The following is a 21905-nucleotide window of genomic DNA, read 5'->3' on the forward strand; positions in this document are numbered from 1 at the left end:
TTAAAGATTTCAAAAAGTTCTTAAAATCGCATTGTTTTTGGTTTCAAGCAGAAAGATTATCTGAAATCAAAGCCAGTTCTCAGAGTATTGCGAGCAATAATCAAAACTAAGCATAAATTTTATTGACGATTATGTGTGTTTGTTCCGACTTCCTCACCAAGGCAGAAAGGATTTTCGAAAGGTGCCCCTCCCTCCAATAATTGTATAAAAAATAATCTGGTTAAGTGTGCCATGGTGAAGTACCTTTTAAGTGCAATATCCGGGTTTCAAAAACTCAAACCTCAGGTTTCAAAAAAAAGTTTCCAAGAGAAAAAGCCGTCTGATTATATTCGTTATTCAGACTTTATCCTTGAGTGATTTGTCTGAGTGGATGAAATTGAGCGTTTCTTAATGAGTGATTTTTTAAAACATTTTTTGTAACTGACTAAATACATGTTGAATAATTGTGAACAAGGTTTTGGTGCCCAAAATTATTACTTCAAATATTGGGAAACGTTTTTACTTTCAAAATTATCAACAATGTGCGCTACTTGGTAATCAGATTCTGTTGCGGATTTTTTTAAAACGTCCGTAGTCAAAATAAAACGCGTAGTTAACAATTGCAATTTTGGTTCAACTTTTCAGACTCGATGCACTAAGTTCAATTTATAATCTAGTATCCATGTTTGGAGTGAACATGAATGATACTAGTTCCGGGTCCTTCATCAAAACCGAAGCTGGACTGGACAACACCGGAACCCTCCTGGACGAACCCACAAACGAAGGCCAACAGCTACTGGACACTTTCTGGCAGCGATGTATGGAAGATTGTGTCAATTTAAACCCAAACACTGAATTCAAAGTACAAGAACTGCCTTTGGCCAGAATCAAGAAAATCATGAAGCTGGACGAAGATGTTAAAATGATTTCAGCCGAAGCTCCGATTATTTTTGCCAAAGCGTGTGAGCTGTTTGTAGCTGAATTAACAACAAGGGCGTGGATACACACAGAAGAAAGTAAAAGAAGAACTCTTCAGAAAACTGATGTAGCTATGGCAGTGTCCAAGTATGACATGTTTGACTTTTTGATCGACATCGTGCCTAGAGATGAGATAAAAGCAACACAGAAAACGAAAGGAACTAATATAACAGGAGGAGACCAAGTGCAATATCTGGTGCAGCTGCCTGCCTCTGCCTTGAATGGATCTAGTGGTGGACAGCCGATCACTCTAAATTTCGGTAACTTTTATTTGCAAAGTTTTTTTCGTTGAAAATAGTCTGGAGACGAGCAATCCAAAGTTGAAGTGCTATTTGGTGCGGGTTGCTGTACTTATTTTTTTGGCAATGAGCATCAATATTCTCAGTTTAAGCGCTTTGTGGTGTTTCTGTATATGTTTCTTTGTGAGCCAGTGTAATTTAAATAGGGCACAAGACTTTTTCCCGTTAAAAACTTTCATAAAAATTTCATAAAAACGTTCAGCTTCTTTTTCCGTTAACAATTTTCCTACAAGTTTGTAAGAAACGTGCATGAGGTTCATATTGCATGGTTCATTTGATTACTTGGTTCATTTTAAACACTTTTGAATGAAATTTTTCTTTAAAAATGTTTGATTTTTCGGTTTTGTTGTTTCTATTCCAATTTTTGTCGGCTAATTTTCCTTTTTCTGTAGAAAATATAAATTCCAGCAGTATCATCTAGTAGAGTTAGGGCCTCACAAATAAGACTAAGCGGAGCTCAATGCATGCTAACTTAATTTTGGAAAAAAGTCATATTTTAATTTAGAATTAGTGTTTTCCGTTCAATTTGTATCGGCTTATTTTTCATTTAAATTGTCAGCTCTTTTATAGTGTGGCGTTTTCAGCCTAAAATTTTACGTTCAATGAAATTCGTTGCGATTGGCAAGAAAAGATCTAGTTTTTGTCTGTTTACATGCTGTTGCATGTATGGGTAATTGTTCGAGATTTATGTTTCAATAATTTTAAAATTATTTCAACTTATTTCAAAAAGAGTTTTGTTTCATTTTCTTTCATTTCTTTTTTAGTTACAAAGAATAAGTTTATACAAAGTTAGTTTTTCTTTGAATTTTTTCTTAAGTTTTGCACATAGTTGTATCGACTTGTCTCAATTTGTGGTCACTAACCTGCAATGCTGTTGTTGAGTTGTAGCGCAAGTGTTGTGAGAAATATTGATGTCAAATTCAAAGATGTTTTGAAATTTTTTCATTTGGCTGGCTAATATTGTTTACCAACGCTGCTGAAAAATAAACAGACATGATCTTGGTGGGAGCCGAAACTTCATTCGTGGCTGATTTTAACTTGTGGTAGACGTTTCGAACCATTTTATCTTACTGAACTGCTGTTTTTGAACAAAAGTTGATCGGTAATTTGAAAACCAGTTTATTTATTTTGGATTGTATGTCAGTCAGTATAGTTTTTCATTGATTTGTTCAATAGGTAAAATAAGTCAACTGGCCGGCGGAAAATTGGGAAAAAATCATGTGCGCAAGCCAAGCCACATACATACGAAATTTACTGGTGTTTTTGGTGTTTTTATACTTTCCAATTTAGTTGGGTTGCTTTTAGTTAATTACCTTCCAAATAATTGCATGCAATTTTTTTATGAACGAAAAAGCGTGCGTTTGTCGACAAGTTGTGTTTGTGCATTTGAAAGCTCATTTTGCGGCCTTTTCGCATATATTTGAGAATATGCAGCTTTGCCTCTGTGTAAAAAAATTCGTTGCTATCACAATATTTTTTCGTGCTTCTCGTAATTAGAAAAAAAATCAATGAATGGGGAGGATAAGGTCTTAAAATATTGTTTATCTGATTGCTTGTTTTTGTGAAAAATCTTATTTTCCTTGCTTCAAACTGAGCCTTCATTAATCATAAAAGTGGAAGAAAAAGGTTGATATTCATTCTGAATACTACTTTCAGTTAATTTATTTTTTCTTCTTTGTCTAATTTCTGAAAGTAACAGTTGTTAACGTATTTCAAGTGCTACGGAGCTCTGCTTCGCCTGTGTAAAATTATTGGTTTGCCACTCTCGCTAGATTGGTGCGGAACTATGACGTTGGGTGGATTTTTTTCTTCCAGTTGTGACAACATCGATGAGTCAGGTATCGTTTAAGCTCTTCAGACTCAAATTTGCTGAAGAGCTTGATATTTTCTATTCTCGAAGCAAAAAATGTATAATTTTCTATGGTGAAACATTTCGAATTCCAAAGCAAAATTACTTGATTAATATACTCCAAAAATTTTATAATTTCAAGCTGAATCAGCTGCAGCTTTATTGCCTTCAACTTTTTTTAAGAGCTTTTTTAAATTACTTATGTTTTAAAATTTTGATTTCGTTAGCTATGACAACTGTGGTCAGAACATTCTGTCCTACATTCACAGCAACCGACAACTCTTGTAACTTAAAATGTCTTACAAATACCTGATCTTGTAGCTGGAAGCGTCAAAAAGTTCACTAAACTATGTTCCAGGAGGCCAACAAATACTAATCAACACTTCAGAAGAAGGGCAGAATGGAACAAATAATGACGTCACTCAACTTGTCAACAACAACCAACAGCTGTTACAAATCCCAATGAGTCAAGTCATGTACCAGAACAACTCAAATGGCTCCTCTGAACTCGAAGATTCATCAGCGGGAGTTCAAAACCAGATGCAGCATATGGGGTCAAGTCAGGACGGGGGTCAAGGTCAAATGATGATGCAGACGCAAGGAGGCTCTACAAACTTTTACTGCCAAGAAGGCTCTGATATGTAGAAAGAATAATGCCTTCGGATTGGTCTTGAAGTTAAAGTAGCGGATTTGAATGCTTCTCTGAAAAAAAAACAAGATTTATCCAAAAACTAATAATATGACTCTACTTGGCTTGGAATTCTAGCTATAGGCGAGTTTTTAATTTGCTGTTTAAAATCTTGACCCAGTCAAATCTCACTGTTTGATCACTGTTGGCTGTAATTGTTCTGTAGTTTTTCTAAATTAGTTCGTACATGGGTTAATATATTTTGAAATTCATCTTGCTGATTCAAGTGGCTGGTTTTCAGAATGTAATTTCTTTTTCTATCTCTATTTTTATTTAATGTAGAAAAATTGATAATTGATTTTAGCTGATTTGTTTTTTACTGGTCAGTGTGGGTTGAAATTAAGCTTCAGGAAATTGGCAATGAAAGCTGAACTAAGCAATAAAGCAAACTTTTGCGAGTGATACAGTCTCTCATTTGGTCGAATTGAACGGTGCTGCAATTTGATCATCTTTGAATTGAGCTAATAATTCCTTTGCGCAGATATAATTTAACCTTTTTTTTCTCGAAAGGGAAATCTTGCTCCTACCTACAAAAATGATCTCACAGCATGGTTGACCTGATTTTCCCAAGTGTTTGATAAAAGACGGTTTTTTCTTGCAGCTTGCAATGATTTTATTTGATCCCTGAACTGTTTTTCAGATATGAATAATACCAGAGTTATAAATTTCTCTAAAAGAGGTGCACAAGTTGTATCAACATGTTTGAAAAATGTTCGATTGAGTCATAATTTAAAGAAGCTTATTAAAGAATACTCAAAAGCCGCTTCAACTGAGAATGAGGAGGTTATTCGTCCTGTTTTGAAAGATATTCAGTATAGTTTTTCTGATCCGAGTAAGCTTAAAGTAGTGAATGTTTCCTGGGATCTCAGTCCTGCGCAGATGATTGAGACAATTACACGGTGAGTTCTATAAATTACCTGTTTGTATGTGACTTGAGGTCTTTCGAAAGTTTTTTCACTAATTTAAATGCACGACCGGAAGTTTGATAAACTTTTGGGGATAGCTGAAGTGACATTTGTTTTTCTGAAAAATTAGTAACCGTGGTTCGGCCTCAGTTGTAAGTGGAGTGAGTCTGATGTGTAACCTATAAACCAACCATATACCTTAGTTTGCATAACTATACCTTTTTCTTATAACAAAAGATTTTTTTAACCTGGAATTCAAGAGTCATTGAACATAGTTCAGACACTCATAGTATGAAGCGATGATTTTTTTCTAAGTTTTTATTCGGAAAAGTCTTAGATTTGTTCAGGCTTAATTTTTTTTTCTGAGGTTTGATTTTTGGGTTTATTTCCTTTGTTAAAAGTAAGGCAAACTCCACTATCGAACAGTAAAATTGTAAAGGTCACTTAAAACGTGATCGACTTCTACCTTCGAAAATGGAATTTGCCTTCGAAAATGGAATTTGATCTAGTTTTCTTAAATTTGGTTAATTCTATCAAAAAAGTGTTAGTCGTAAGTTTTTCTAGAAATTCCAAGACCTCTAAAGCCATATTTTTTTCTTGCAAATTCGAAAGTTTTTTTTCGGTTTACTTGAGCTCATTGACTTTTTTCCAACTGTGTGTTGGCTATGTTATTGTATACCATTTGTTGACTATCACAATGCGTTCATTATGCACTGAAGAAGTTATATTCCAAAGGGAATAAAAGACTGATTGTTTCGAAAGAAAATATTGGAAACAGTCTAAAGTAATTTTTTTTTTCAGTGTCAGAAGGTTTGTAAATGATGAAATTTAGAATGCTTGAACGTGGTGTTTTCCTCTAAATTTGAAAGTTGAATAATGTTCAAAAAAGATGGAATTTTTTTGGGGTTCCTTGAGCTTATGTATTTTACTTTTCCACGTTTTATCTTTCTAACACGAACATGGTATTACTGCCACAAGAGAGCTCGTACGGGCCATTTGTGATAATATAATAATTCTCTACTGGTCGTTGTTGGATTTTAAAAATGTTTGAAAAAAGATCGACGAAAACTGCTCTGATTTTTTTTCTTTTTTCAAGACTAAATTAGAATTTTGAACTATGTTCATCGCTTTTTTTTTACATATGTCAATCATTTTTTCAGAAGACAGCCAACAGATAGTTGGAAAATCTTAAGTTTCGAATTTCAAACAAAAAACAAACAGATGACATTAAAGCTCCTTGAATTTCTAGAACAATTTCTGATTGACCTTATTAAGATTAAATTAACCCTATTTGACAAAACTGGATCAAAAAGTAAGTTTTTTTTGCTGGGAAATCTGATAATTAATTTCCATTTTCAAAAATAGAAGTTGATCACGTTTTTCGTGACTTTTACAATTTTGCTGTTGGATAGTGGAGTTTGCCTTCGTTTTAACCAAGAAAATGAATGGAACTTCAAAGAAATCAGAAATGAAACCGCGAAAAATTAAATATGAGCTTGAAAAAATTTGAAGTATTTTCCTGAAAAAAAAATCATCCAGATCTATATGAGAGTCTGAACTACGTTCGTCGACTCTTAATAACAAGAAATTAGACAGCGAAAATTGCAAACATTGTTTCAAAAAGTGATTCTGTATAATGAGTAAGTTTTTGGATAAAGTTTTGATTAAGCTAAAGTTATTAACTTAAAAACTTCACATTGAAAAAAAATCTATTAAAAATATTTAAGTTTTTTAAAACAATTTTGATCAAATTTGAAGTTTTTTTGAAAGCGCGATTAAATGAAAAAAACATGCGTGAAAAGTACAAAAAAAGGACCAGGTTGTCTCAGCACTGAATTTTTTTTTGATTTTTTGAGAATCCCACCCACGATCAATAAGGTTTGAATATACCACAATTGACCCCTCCACGACCTTTCCTTGAGGTAGTCAAAATCAGCTATAAAAATAAAACCAACGCCATAGTTGCTTCGAAGTTTTCTCAGTTCCTTCACACTAAATAGCTGGAAATGAATTATGGCTTCATCAGCCTAATTTTTTCTTTAATATTGTAATTGTTGCGTATGCTTTTAGTTAGCGTATGCTAATCGAAAAAAAATGATCACATAAATTGTCCAATCGAAGTTTTCTGATGTCAATAGTTAACACAAAAAAATTGATAATTTTTCAAAACCTTAGTTCATAACTAACAACAGAAATATGAGTTTGTACCAAAAAGCCTAATGTTCATCATCCAAATTCGATCAATTTGATAAGTTTAAAAGTAACTAATTGCTTCAAGTTCAAATTTTTTTTTCAAAGGGGCCCTCTTTTTATTGAGCGAGGAAGTTGAGAGTAATTTTTTATTGAATTCGAGTAAATCATGAGTAATGTTGCATGCTGAAAAAAGCTTTAAAATATCTTTGTACATGTTTTTATTTTTTATAGTAAAGAAGCAGTACACCCTGTTTCGAGTCTCGCCAGTGCCAAATTCCGGTTCGATCCAGACAACAGAAGAGTGTTCTCACTTGTGCACGAGGATCTACCCAATCTACCTCTTGCTTGTGTGCATGTGGCTCTGACGTCATCCGTTGCTGGATCCCTGCAGCAGATTGAAGAAGTGGATGAAGATAACGTTAAATTTGAACTGAATTCGAATTACGACTTGAACAAAATTCTAAATGATAAATCAGGTAAGCAGAAAAGGAATATTTCTGACAACCAATTAATTTAATTTCTTCGCTCCCTAGGTTTGCCTACTTGTTCATTGTTCAACATTTGTCCAACTAAGTTCAATGGTATTGCGCTAGAGTTCAGTAACTGTTATCAAACCGGAAGACGTTTTTTTTTCAAGCTAAGTTTGTCTAAGAAATCTCTGAATTGTTTGATAGCTTCATTTATATTTAATTCGAGATAGAAATCTGAGGCTACATATTTGGCGCACAGGTAACATCAGTGCTCTAGGCAAACAAAATCCAGGGTTGGAGTCCGGTCAGGATATTCACTTTATGCAAATTCAAAATTTGCTGCGTTTTACGGACTAATCTTGTTATTTGAACGACTTTTTTCTAAGTCATTTTGGTGCAGGAACTTGAGTTCTAGGAATTTTCGGCTGAATTGAAAATATATATTCATTTCGATCTATGATTTTTTTGAAGAATTTAATCAAATTTTTTCTTACCTTTCTGGAACTATTTACACAAGCATAGCTTGTGTTATAGTATGAACTTTCTTTTTTTTCCAACCTAAGTCGCAAATATTGTTGCGACAAAATGTGCTCATTTTGAAAGTGTTCATTTTGATCCAGCTCTTAAGTACAGCCAATGCAATGGATATTAACACAGACTATTATATTACAAATATCATTTTAGCTTCAACGTATCATGGTTCTGTAGCGTAGAGATAGGGAACGAGACCAGCAGCAAAATAAGAGGGTTCGAACATGATCAGGGTCGAATTTTTCAATGAACTTTTTCGTATACTAGTTAAAGTGCTTCCGCTTTATAAATTGAGGCATGTTAGTTGGTAATTTTTTTTCAAATTGACTGGTACTGCTAATGCGTCATAATTGGCTTGCGTCACTTAAGAAATTTTGTTGACTAGCGTTGTCGGTCATATTTTTGCTTGTGTATGCGAAGGGCAACTTTGTCTCTGTGTTGAAATTATAGGTTTAATTGATTACCCGAATAGTTGTTGTTCTGACCATTAAAAATGGGGACGAATTTTGTCTTCGGGTGTGTTTTAGTGTTTTTTTTCCACGCAAAATCAGCTACCACAAATAATCCTCGGACAGGGCTGAGTGATATATCATATTAAATCCCTTTCAGCCGTGATTCGAATGTTCATTGGCTCTTTTCTAATTATCTGTTGGCTCTATGTACTTTTGTTGTCAAAATGGATATCGAAATCGATTTCTCTAGTAGCAAAATAAGTTAACACAGTTGATGCATTTTAATTCATCAAATGAACCAAAAAAATGATTTTTTCAAACAAGATAACAAGAATGAAAACTCGAGTTCAGAAATTTTTTTAACTCAATATATCTCGCAATGTTTTGAAATGCATAATTTATAAAAAATTTGCTCTATGCTTTGCGATTTGTTACATGCAAAGTTAAAGTGGATGCCTTCAGTTTGTTATATTCCAAGTTATTACTTGCATAATTTAGTCTATTTTTATTAGGTGCCACTTTTGCTGAAGAGCTTGGCATCTTATTAGCATATGTAGCTGCTTTATTCGTGACTAGTGTTTGCCGGTTGTTAAGCTTGCATGGCTAAGTGGATAGTGCCTGAGACTCAAAATCTCTTGATTGCAGTAGGTCGCAGATTCGAATCTTACTGGTAGCCGAGTTTTTGCTAATTCGAGGCTTATGTTTACTTTTTCTTAATTCACTTGATAGAGCTTCTTTTTGGTCATGTTCTCGCAAATGTTTTCGAAGCGCAGCTTCGCCTCTGCGTTACATAATGAAAATTATGTTTCACTCTTACAAGATGTTAGCGGTCTGACTTTCGATTTTAGTAGTTTTTTTATTTGAGTCTTTGAACGTAGTGAATATTTTAATTTAGGTCGTGATATTTTTTCCATAAAGTCTTGATTCAAGTTATTGTTTTTTTTTTCAAGTTCAGTTCATTTTCTTTGTTTAACGAAGACAAATTTTTTATCGAGTGTAGAGGTCGCGGAAAATATGACCGACTTCAAGTTTCTAAAGTGGATTTTTTTTCAGGTTTCTCAGAGCAATAAAAGAATGACCTATTTATCCAGTTCACCTGTATTGGGTCAATTTTATGAAAAAGTGTCAAAGATAATTTTTTCTAGAAATTCAAAAAGCGTTTTGCGTTTATTTTTTTTATTGGCTCTTTGCGTTTATTGCATTTTTTCTAATAGTCTGTTGGCTCTCTGTACATTCGTTGTCAAAATAAATATCAAAAGCTATTGTTTTTAGTAGAAAAAGTGCTTGTGCTTGAAAAAAAAAGTTAAGCTCGTGGCATTGAACGTTTCAAAAGTGGCATTTTTACTTGTGTGTGCGAAGTACAGCTTCGCTTCTGTGTTAATAATTAATCCGTGAAAATTGAGTACGACGTTTTCATTGAATGAGCATACAAGCATATCCCCAATCGTCAAGGACTTTCGGAATCATTTTCAGCATGGCCTTTCAAATTCCCCTTTAATGAAACTCTTGTTTTAAACTAGCGAACTTTAGTGAGCGGAGTGTAATAGTACCACTATTCTTTTTTTCTAACCTAAGTAGCAAATGTTGCATAATGCATAATTTATATGTAATTAGGTTTAATGCTTTAGGTCTTATGCTTTCCAAATATAGATAGACACAAATTTTGCATATAATAATTAGGATTTATTATATTCCAAATTGTTATATGCAAAATTTGTGTCTATCTATATTTGGTGCCCTTTTTGCTGCATGGCTATGGCAATTTTTAAGCATATGTAGCTGCTTTGTTCGTGACTAGTGTTTGTTGGCTGTTGAGAGTTCGTGGCCGAGGGGGCAGGGCGTGAGACTCCAAATTTGGAGGTCGCAGATTCGAATCTGTTACCTAGCAAAGTTTTACAAATTCGAGGTTCATTTCTGTTTTAACCTATTTCACTTTATTTAGCCGCTTTTTTCGTCGTTTTAGTGCTATTGTTTGCGAAGTGCAGCTTGCTGTTATGCCAAAAAGCTAAATTAGATTAAATCGAAATTGGATTAACTAATTAGATTAAATCTAACTGAAAAGATTAAATTTGCGTACGCTTACTGTTTTTTTCTAAATAATTAATCTGTCAAAGACAAGCACCATATGTCCATCGCATGGGTCAAAAAAGTTTCGCTCCTTGCCAAGGACTCTCGGAATCATTGCTAGCATTTTCACACAATTTGTTGAGAACTGACGATTATGAAATTGTTTGTGAAATTTTAGCCTGAAGTTTTCATCTGCTTTTTTCTTTGAACTTTCATTCTATATCATGGCGATGATGCAATTATGGGACCAGACTTTTTTCGTTCAAGTTTTTTCCACAGATTGATCAAATTAGTATAGAATGGTGTGATCAATTCAAGTAGCTGAATCGACCAGATAGTAGAAATTATACGAAATTACTTAGCATGACTAGCTTAAGGGTAACGCCTCGAGTTCAATTTTTTGGCATATAATTGACTTAAACGACATAAGTACAAAAGTTCGAATCCAGGTCGGATCTTTCACAAGGTACATAATTTTTTTATTTCGGTTTTTGGTTTTCACGTCATTTCTTTTCGGCCTTTTTTGACCGTGTGTGATTTTTGTCCTAATGCTCATTTTAAGCTGGTTTAAAAGCGTTTCCTTGACGATAAATTTCGATATTAATTTCAGCGTCAGTGTTGACAAAATCAGCTGACGAAGCATCTTGCGCTATTTTCTACACCATTACCAACCTCCAGCCTCAGTGGAATTTAGCCCCAATGGGCAAACAGCTTGTATCCGGTGCCCTAGATGAACTCAAATCTACCCTTCCATCATTGCACACTTTTTCCACGCTGTCTCCTGTTCCTGGTTTTGCACAGTGGCTGAAAGAAGAGTTCAAATCAGTCAACAATTCATCAAGCCAATCATCGTTAGTAGACAGTTCAAAGTTTTCTCTGCAAGAGTTGTTAAGTTTGATGTATTTTTGCTTATTATGAAGTGTTTCTTGCTTTATCATGACCGTCTAAATTGCACTAGAAGTTGAAATTAGTTTGAGTCTAATACTTTTCGGCCAATGATCGATTGTTCAAATTTTGTGACAACCAAATTTTCAAAACCGAGCATTTTCTCTTTTTATTTCAAAGGTAAAAAGGCAAAGGGTTTTGGAGACAAAATTTGACATCCTTTCTATGTAATCATTCACCAAAAACATTTAGTATGAATTGCTTTTTTGCTTGGCAAGTATTTCACCCGTTGGCAGAGACAGCAACAGTCAAAATATTGCAATTATCCCATCATACATTGGCAGTTTGATTTGAACTGCTGGAAAATTAGGGTTAATTTTTTCTGAAAGTCCCAAGCTTACGTTTCTGCTTCTTTGTTCTTTTTTACCTTTCAGTTCCTGAGAAGCTAAAGAAATGTTTTTGAAGTGAACAAAGATTTGTTCTCTAAAAACTATCTTATTTTAATTTTGACGATCTGTCCTGTTCAACGCGCTCAGTAGCTCTCTTCTATCCCTTCCAACTGACTTTGATATTACGTATACGACTCCTTAGATGTTTTAGACCCCTCTTTGACCTCAATTTGGAGGCTGCTGACTTAGAAGACATGGCATTGGTTTTCGATCCTTCTCTTTCATTCTGGAGACACATCACTGTTTTGAAGACATTTCAAACCCAATTCAACCAAATCATCTTGTACTATTTGACCCAAATGAAGAGTAGCAAGGATCCTCTGAGAGCCAAAAATGCTGTCACGCATTTCCACATGAGTTGTGGGGCATCCCTCTACAATGTTTTCTGCCCTTTTGCTACGAGAAGACTGGGCTATACGCCGCTGGTTTCTGAAAGAATGTGGGATTATTCGTTGGGATATATGGCTAATTATAGATACGAACATGAAAAAGTAACAGAAAACTCGAAGAGTTATACGAATACTGGACATGTTAGTGTATTTCTTAAAAACAGTGCATAATATAAATGGGAGTGCCGTCCGTATTTAGACAACCGGGTATTCATACTCGTCAGTATTTAGACAAATACTGTATGAACCAATCAGAATCGAGATAAGACAAATAATCCAAAATAAATCATATTTCTTTATTAATTTCTTCCTTGTCTCGATTCTGATCGGTTAAAACAGTATTTGTCTAAATACTGACGTGTCTGAATACGCGGTTGTCTAAATACTGCTACGTAACCATATAAATAGCTGCGCGAAGACGTGATCCGAATTTTAAAGAAAGTGACGGAACGTTTGTGCTCGGGTGGTTTTTTCTCTAGACAAGTTTGGAGTTTTAGTAGCAACTTTGTATGGTTGCCCTGAGCTTGAATTTAAAAAGATGTTTCATCCGTCATTATTAGTAGTGAAGTAATTTAAAAGATAGCGAGTTTAAAGATTGCCAATTTGGGGACAATTATATGAAATGGAACTTACAACCAAAGGTTCAATCTAATTGCATCGACGTGGCTATCCATGAATACATCTTATATAATCAATCTTATTTAAACCAAATCTAATCATTTTTGAGAAATCCAGGTCAAAATGAGAGTTTTAAAAAGAAATAATTTTTCGAAACTGAGAGTTAAGCTTCGACTTTTGTAATTAGACTTTAACGTGAGCTTCAGTTCAAAAGTTTGCAAAACGCATTACCATAGAAATCTTACGAGTAAAGAAAAGCCGGGCGATTTATATCAAGATTTTCGTTAGGTTTAACGAAAGGAAGAATCTTATTTAGGTAGGCTCTTTGTGGATTTTGCACACGCTCAAGTTTGTTGTTTTGATGTTCGATTTCTGATCTCTTTTGGAGTTCAATTAAAATCCATTTGTTCAAATTTTTATGTTTTTGTTCCCTTCTTCAATTACAGAATTGCAACTGACGCCACAACAAGTGTTTGACTTTTGGTTTCAATAAAGATGTAAGCATTTCAGTGGAAAAACATTCCATATTACACCAGCTTCAATTCAAGTTTTGAATCGAAGTTTATTACAAGTTGGGTTAGTTTTATCAAAAAAAACTTCATTCGTTCAAAATTCTTGAAATTAATAGAGCTTCAGGATAGCATCTGTTTTTGAGCTGAAACTTTGGAAGTTGAATTTTGACAAATCATGATCTGTTAAACTAATCCCAATATATGAACTGTACATTTAAGAATTAAGTAATCGCGTAGAATAAAATGATCGCAATTAACTTCGCATAAACGAGAGGTTCCCATATCTATTGTCTTTATGGATACCAAGATTGTGTCTAACACTGACCTTTTTACTAAGTTAATGAAGGACGGAAGTAAAAGAACGTAGAAAAAGAACAACTCGCACGAGATCTAAATGACGACTCTATTTCACTAGTGGACAAAAGTAAGCGCAAATTCAGGATTTTACTCTGTGAAATGCCTTTTTTCAATGTACATTTGGACAACATTTCTTTTGAACTTCAATAAAACTTTTACATTGGCCGAGATGAAATGATCAGAGCTACCATTTATGAAAGCATCAACATTTGGTTCAATGACTTACCTATGTAATTCGGGTCTGAAAATGCCAGTTTTCCTCATCTGCACTAAGTTTTACATCGTAGTGAAATCTTTAAAGAAAAAGCAGAGTTAAAAATTTGTTCATGCATCGTGAAACATTCTCAGCGAGAAAGTGGAAAATCAGTGAAATTTTTACTAAACTCAGACGTTTGTTACTAATTCACGCGAAGTAAAAACTTAGCGCAGATGAGGAAAACTGGCATTTTCAGACCCGGATTACATACGTAAGTCATTGAAACCAAATATTGATACTTTCATAAATGGTAGCTCTGATCATTTGATCTCGGTCAATGTAAAAGTTTTACTGAATTTCGAAGGAAATGTTGTCCAAAATGTACATTGAAGACGGGCATTTTACCGAAATAAATCTTGAATTTGCGCTTAATTTTGTCCACTAGTGTATACTAAGGAATAGAATTACCATATGAAAAGATCGAACATTTTGTGACTTAACTACTTGTACAAGAAGAGCTGATGTATGTTTTCCAGAAGTCACATGATGCACTAACTCTAACTTCTGCACGATTGAGAATATTTCAAAATAAGCGGTACACGAATTCCATGTCTTTAAAAAACGGAAAAGCAAAACACCAAAAGTCGCCATTGTTGAAATTTTGAAGGGATTGAAAACAAACTCACTTGTTTTAAAATTTTTCTCGAACTCGAATTCATTTTCTAATAATCAAGACCTATTTTCAGCACCATATCAAGAAATCTTAACCAAATATGACAATTGATTGAATATTATCTAAAAAGTGTACGAAAGATGTCACACCTATCCAAACCTTGAAACTGAACAATTTTCATGCAGATTTTAAAGGTGACCGAATAGTTTAAACAACGCATTTTGGAAATAATTTGACAGCTGGAGAGATATGAAACCCGTTAGTACAATCAGCCGAATCTTAAGCGAAATATTGATCTCAGCACTCGATAAATTACACAGATTTTGTTATAAGACAATTTTCCAACGCACATTTTGAAATCACTTGCACTTGCCGTTCTGAAGATGCATGATTTCGCGAAATGAACCAGATTTTGTTAAGACGGTAAAACATGTTTAACTACTTGCCAAACTGTTTTACATATTGGTACATATCATATGCTACACTACTTGTATTGACTGACAAAATATTTTCCCGGGTTGACGAAAAAGGCTCATCGTACAGTTTCGTTTTTCAGTTCTTTAGACAAGCATTTTTCCATTAATGAAATTTTACGATAACCATTTTTCCATCAATGAAATTGTACGACAAGCATTTTTTCCATCAATGGAATTGTACCATAAGCTTTTTTCATTAATAAAATTGTATGACTCGAATTTTTTTCATCAACGTAATTGTATGACTAGCTTTTTTCCATCAATGGATTTGCATGATTAGCAAGAGGTTGAAACCTTTTCAACTGCGTTTTTCACAGATTCTCCGGAAGTTCGAGACAGCTGAAAATTCCTATCTTAATCCTAATGACACAGTACCAGGGCGTAGCCGCATAGAAAAAAAACATACAAAGCTGTCGGGACGAAGGTCCAAATCCAAGTAGCAAATGAGACCAGTGTCCAAATCCAAATTGTATTCAGCCCCTGCATTCAGAGATTCTATAAAAACACTAATTCACAAATGCGAGAAAATATAACATGGGACATCGTTAATAATTTAAACAAAACCAACCCGTAAAGCGTGCTATCAATAAACATGATTTCCAAATTGCTTTTTTAACTTCTACTTGAATTGTCACGGGATAAAAACTATGATGTGAGTGAATTTTCTTCAAATTTTGTAACCAAATCAAATTTTTGGGTTTTTACCATCATGGCCTTCCCGCCTTGTAACAAATGTGAATTTTTTGGTGGTCTATGATTAACTGGAGGACTTTAAAGGGAATTTTGGCGTTGTTACAGAATCTTAAGACGTATTCGCATCGGTTGAGAACTAAAACTTTCACCGTATTTTTCCCGTGAGAATACAAGCAGTAATAAAAAAAAAACAAATTGGAAATCTTGTTTGGAGATAGCACACTTTACGTTTTAGTATCAATTTTATAGTACTTAAAAGCATCCTTTTTTAGTGTAACAAGGAGTATTACAAGGTTAAGCATGTTGATCAATTTTGGTTGTCATAGCTTAATTAGTCGACATGCCAATTTTTGTAACAGTCGGACGCGGAGAACAGAAACATTGCTGGTTAAAATTGCCGATTGCGGGGGCTTGGGGAAAGAGCCTAATATAATTAACTCATTTTTAGAAAACTGAATCAAGTTAAATTTTTCAGGACCTTTTGAACTGTTGCAGTTCGATAGAGAAGTTAGCCTTCCTTTCATCAAAGAAAAGGCAGTGGACTTAACAAAAAATCAAATTTCAAAGACTTTCTTTTGATCAAATTTTCTGCACCGCTGGCAAAATTAACAAAAACACGTGCTAAAAACTCTTCTGATATTCTGTCTATAACAGAAAGCTATCGCACAATTATAAAAATCAAGAGATCCGGTTAACATAAAAAATTAAGAAAATACGGATCAAAAATGGACGTTTCAGGCACCTTTTTGAATGTTTAAACCAAAAAATTAGGTTTGCTGGGCAAGGTGAGGTTTTATTTTCCTCTCTTACCAAAACGCTGGGTCAAAAAATAAAAAACTGAATTTAATTTACTTTATCCACAGAGGCGAGCAGGGTTTTGCATCAATTGCGATACATCGTTTTTTTAATGCAATCGAAAGTGAAATTAGCATCGGAAGAAACTTGAACAAGCGGTAACAAAACCAAAAATTAGCAGAAGCCCTTTAATCGGAAAAAAAGTCAACGAGAGTTAAGACTCACAAAAATTTAACAAATCCCCCTCACCCTCAACACAACAATAAAATTTTTTTTATTGCTCGTCAAATGAAACAAAAAGACACCACTAAGCCGATATAATGAAGGCCGAAACCGATAAAGACGAATAAAGGAACATAAAAAAGATGAAAATCAATTCGAAAAATTTTTGAAGACTAATAAAAAATGAAGTCCCCGCAACCTCATAACAAACAGGCTGACACAATTTTTTTTTGCGGGTTGACAGACGCACATGAGGACAACAAACCGATATAAAATATGCCGAAATCACTTAAGCCGAAAGAAGAAAAAAGAAAAACCACCAAGTTCAAAATTTTCAGATACTAATTAGAATTTATTCAGACCCCCTCACCCTCGAAACACAGACACTCTAACTTAACTTTTTCTTGTCCATATAAACCGATACAATATAAGCCAAGCCGAAAAAAATGCCGAAAAATATTGTCGCCATGAAAAATTTAAACTATATTTCAAAGTTTTTACAAAGTGTGCGATCCTGAGTTAGCATAAATTCTATGTTTCACTTACAACGTCTCAAAGTAATCTGACTAATCCGATCAAAAAAGCCTAAATCATTCAAAATGACAAAAAAAGCTTAAGCAAAGGAGATAAACGGAATTTAAAAAGAAATCAAAAGTCAAGCCGCTGAAAATCAAAATTGAGCGTGAACAAACTTTAAGACTTTCTCCTGAAAAAAAAACAAACAAAAAAAATCATCGTCATCTATACAAGACTACTCACTACGTCTAATACTCTTTGTAAAAATAACAACTAGCTTGAGCACATAAAAAATTAAAGTTCAATCGAAATATTCGAGGCCTTGGTCTGATACAGGCAGTCTTTTTTCACATTTTGAAAATTTCTGAGCAGAATGATATCCACACTTGACGCGTTGTGCTCAGAAGAAAAACTCAAGATACGAGCGTTTGTTCCTAACACGAAGTGTAAGTGCTAAAGTTTTTTCAAAACTTAAAATTTGTAGCCAGTTTATTTTGAATGCAAAGCACTGAAATCCTAGAAAACTGGGGTTTATAGATAAACAAATAGTTACGCAAATTCGGACGCAAATTTTTGCTCAGCGTGTTTTACAAGTTAATTCGAAGCTATGTAGGTTTCAAAAGTGATAGTTCGGCCAAATCGGAATAATTATTGTGCACATGTTATCTGTTTGTTTTAACGCGTAGCGTATGTTGCTATTCAATTCGGCTCACACCTGAAAGACTACTTCAAACACCTTAAAGGTTCATCGAAACAGTTAAGGTTCCGCCCAAATAAGTGCAGTCTTGTCAATTTTATCCTCACTGATGATTTTTTTTGTTAACGGTAAATCTTTTTTCAAATTCGGATGAACCTTAAACTCAAACTATTGTGTCTAGAATTGTCTCCAATAGAACTTAGTAATCAAAACTTTTAAAAATAATTTCTCGCTGTTGGTTTTCATATAGCATACTGGTAGGGCGTTATTTTGAGAGCGTCAGATCGTGTGTTATATCTTTGTCTTTTAATTCAAAGTGGGTAGGGATGAGTTGGCACCCAATTAATAGTATGAGGTCTACCAAAGCCTGACCGATTTGGGCTGCAATAGTTGTACTGCAAGACTCCAGATGCAAAACACGACCAGGAGTTCCAAAATTAGAGCTTAGCTCATCAATATAATTCAGTCTGGAACACGGAAAGTTAATCGAAACGGTCTAGGCTTAGTCAGGCCAGATAGTTTTTCGCAGATCACCTGCAAATCGCAGACACCACAAATATTATTGTTACTATAATAAATGAAAGGTTTAAATGTAGAGTTGTAATTCATCCTCACAGTTTTTGAGAATTATTTTCCAGTTTTAACTGTTGAATTTTTGTCAACTGATAAAGATATCAAATGCGATTTGTTGACACAAACAAGGTTGCATGACGGTATAAACATAGCCACCAGATTGATGGAAAATAAAACGCAAGGAATGAAAAAGAATACTTTTTACTTGTTTTTTGAAAATTTTCGAATTTCAAAGTATTTATATATGGTTTTGAGGTTTTTGAGATTTACGAACATGATACTAATGACAATTTCTTGACGGAATCAACCCAATTTGTGAAAAATGGATGAAATGGTAAATTTTTTATTCCGCTGGGAATTTTAAAAGTTAAAATCCACTCTCAAAACCAGAAGAAATATAGCATAAAACTTGAATTGATCTTGAAAAATTAAGCAGGAAAGAGGCATGGAGAAACAAGTGTTTTGTTTTAGAATTAATTTCCATTTATATCTAAAATTTATACACTACACCCATACAAGTAAAAGTCACTCTTTCCTGCATTGTGGTTCATGTTGGTAAATGGACTTCAGTCGTGTTCAGACATATTAATCAACGGTACAATGTATATATTGTCATGCAAATCGATACATAAGAGCTTTTCTTTCAAACTTTTTTCCACAATTCCAACTTTTTGAGTAATTTCTACTCAATGAAATGAGAATACTGGTATATCGATTTTCTTTTCACAACGATGTGATGTAAAATTTCTAAAAATAGGTCACACAGAATTGCTTCCGAATACCATCAATGAAGAATCGTACTTGCCCATAGTATGAGATAACGTCAATGACAAAATGAACTGGTAGTGAAAGGATAATGAGAAGTTGAATGCAACTCAATTCCGGACAGCTTTTCATTTGAGTAGCAGGTTACGTTAGAGTTTCTGCATTCGAGTGTTATCGTCACCCCAGTTAATTTTCTGCTTTTTAACTTTTTTTCTGGTATTTCCTAACTGTTGGCAAAGATCGGAAAGATGGTCCCGTGGTATTTTTTGTTTGATTGTATCCTTGTGCATTCTATATCTTTCAACGACAAGCGGTAGCAAGTTAACAGTTCCCGTAAGTTTCGATTCCAGAAAGTAATTTGCAACTTCGAAAATCATCAAAGAGCACGACTAGGGCGGGCCAAAGTTGTCAACATCGAATGTCTACATTTGTTAAAAAAAACAACCTTTGTGTATTTTTCCTCTGCTTTGTTTAAAAATAGGCTGATCAGTTCGCCCGCTTCAGTTGCGTCTTTATTCAAAGTGATCAAAAGCTTGACTGCCTAGCTCAAGATGCTGAACTTATCAGATATGAAATCAGGAGCTTCTTCTCTGAGAAACAGAGGATCAACATAAAACAGCCAGACTTTGAACTCACTTGTTTGAAACAACTCAGCTTTGAAGAGGCGAGGGGTCGTACTGGTCTTTTAAAATCATTTGTCAGTTAAAAGAAAGTTTTCAACGCCATCATAATTCAGGATTATGTGAACCGTCAGTTTTTACTACTCATGGTTGACAGTTTTTAATTTTCAAATCACCAGAGTTCTTGCGCTCTTTCTATTATTTGAATATTTCGGTCATATTTCATTCCAGAACTTCTTTCAATTCCGATAAAAAATCGAGTTGCCAACGATGCCCTAGAACTGATGATAGTATGAACTGATCCTGGTGTTTCCTGGGAACATGATATTGGTTTTTGAGGGTCTTTAGAGGAGTAACCTAGCTTCCCGGGAACGCTATTCGAATTGACTTCATCCTTTTACATTCATCAATTTAACTTCACCCTTGGCGCGCTATCTAGAAAATTAGATAACAGGTGCTCTCTTTAACTGTCATCTTCTGAGATCACGCTACTAAAATGTTCGTAGGCGTCCACATTGTTGGCAATTAAAACAATTGGTGACAGTTCCAGTCCACCGAAAAAACGTTCAGAATTGTTTCCGGTGGTTGAAGATACCATTCTATTCATTGCGTCTAGCTCAGTCTTCTTGATTTTTTTCTTTCACCGACTCACTTGGTTCCCCTCCAACTCCAACAGATTACTTCTCTAAATCGACCGGTAGAACTTCAGAACTGGTATCACAATACACAACTCTCGTTTTTGGAATTGTCGGAGAAGAATTCTCTAAAGTCGCCCGATCATTTTCTTTTACCACTTTTTCCATCTCGCCAATTGTTAAATGTCAACCTCTGGTTGCGGATAAGAATAGATTTCTCAAACTTCAAGCGGTGATTATTTCCAGTTGCATTTAAGGTGCAAAGAATAAGCTTTTGATGCTAAACGTGGGAACACTTACACAAAGCATTCTTATCCACGAAGAAATTAGGCCGATAGAATACTAATACTTCTGTATTTGGTTCAATAGTTTTTAGCAATTCTAGCTGAATGAGTTTTCGGATTCCTATTTCAGTTGAGTGTACTCACAGTTAGGTTGCATGAGTGAAGCGAGAACAACAATCAATAGCTGAAAAAACTGATACGGGTTTGATCAAATTTTCGACTGTGTTTGGCATGCGATACAAGAAGCATTTAGTTTGTGAATGAAATTTTTTTGTTTCTTGTCGTACTCAAATGATTTCTGACGTTTATAAAACAAACAGTATCGTCCATACGCGTCGTGTTTATTCCGAAAGTTCGTTTTTTTAAGTCTTGGTAGCTTTAAACTAAATATTTTCAAAAAATTGCAATAGCCCCATTTTGCGACTTTTGATTTTTGATGCAGAGCTACAAACCGTTCTTTGGATTGAACTGAAAATCTTGGGTTTTTTTCGAGAAACTTCAAAAAGAATAGACAATTTCGTCAAAAAAATAAATATTTGAGCAAAAAATTTTGGGCTTAGATGATCCTGCGTTGCCTTCCACAATTATTTGTTTCAATTAAACCCAAAACTTCTACTTTTGTTGTAATTTAATATGAAGCAAGCAGTTTAGAAATCCATGAAGCCGACAAAGGCATTCAATTTAATTCTGAAAAAAACCTCAGTATCAAACATTGCTCCCAGGAGTTACCTTAGGACTTGTAAGAGTAATGAACATAGTGAAATTCTTATATAGGTCTTGCTGATTACTTTTTTTGCTTTTTTTTTCAGCAAAGTGTCTTAAAATTTGTTCACGCTCAATTTTAATTTTTGGCGGTTTGACTTGTGATTCCTTTTAACTGCAGTGCATTTCTATTTTAAAAGGAGGTTAAACTCCACTATCGAACAGCAAAATGTAAAGGTCACGAAAAACGTGATCGTTTTTTAATTTTGAAAATGGAAATTAATTATCAGATTTCCCAGCAAAATATAAGTTTCACCTATTGATCCAGTTTTCTTAAATTGGGCTAGTTTTAACAATAAAGTGTTTATCATAAATTGTTGTACTAATTCAAAGAGCTGTGAGACCATCTATTCGTTTCTTCGAAATTCAAAATTTGA

The 21905-nt window shown here is 34.2% G+C and overlaps 3 protein-coding genes across 4 annotated transcripts in view; all 3 read left to right on the forward strand.

Annotated features, from left to right (window-relative positions):
- The window catches only part of LOC134851253 (uncharacterized), a 425551-nt gene that overhangs the window by 103669 nt on the left and 299977 nt on the right, over nt 1-21905 (forward strand). The window lies entirely within an intron of this gene.
- LOC134851041 (nuclear transcription factor Y subunit gamma-like) lies at nt 629-3876 on the forward strand. The gene is made up of 2 exons (XM_063866922.1): nt 629-1217; nt 3464-3876. The coding sequence occupies exons 1-2, from the start codon at nt 662-664 to the stop codon at nt 3748-3750; spliced, it is 843 nt and encodes a 280-aa protein (XP_063722992.1). The 5' UTR covers nt 629-661; the 3' UTR covers nt 3751-3876.
- On the forward strand, nt 4434-12350 carry LOC134851517 (malonyl-CoA decarboxylase, mitochondrial-like). Its single transcript, XM_063867641.1, has 4 exons — nt 4434-4692; nt 7123-7367; nt 11022-11262; nt 11897-12350. The coding sequence occupies exons 1-4, from the start codon at nt 4436-4438 to the stop codon at nt 12303-12305; spliced, it is 1152 nt and encodes a 383-aa protein (XP_063723711.1). The 5' UTR covers nt 4434-4435; the 3' UTR covers nt 12306-12350.

This window comes from Symsagittifera roscoffensis, chromosome 7, assembly GCF_963678635.1.
Source record: "Symsagittifera roscoffensis chromosome 7, txSymRosc1.1, whole genome shotgun sequence".
In the NCBI taxonomy this organism is placed as follows: Eukaryota; Metazoa; Xenacoelomorpha; order Acoela; family Convolutidae; genus Symsagittifera; species Symsagittifera roscoffensis.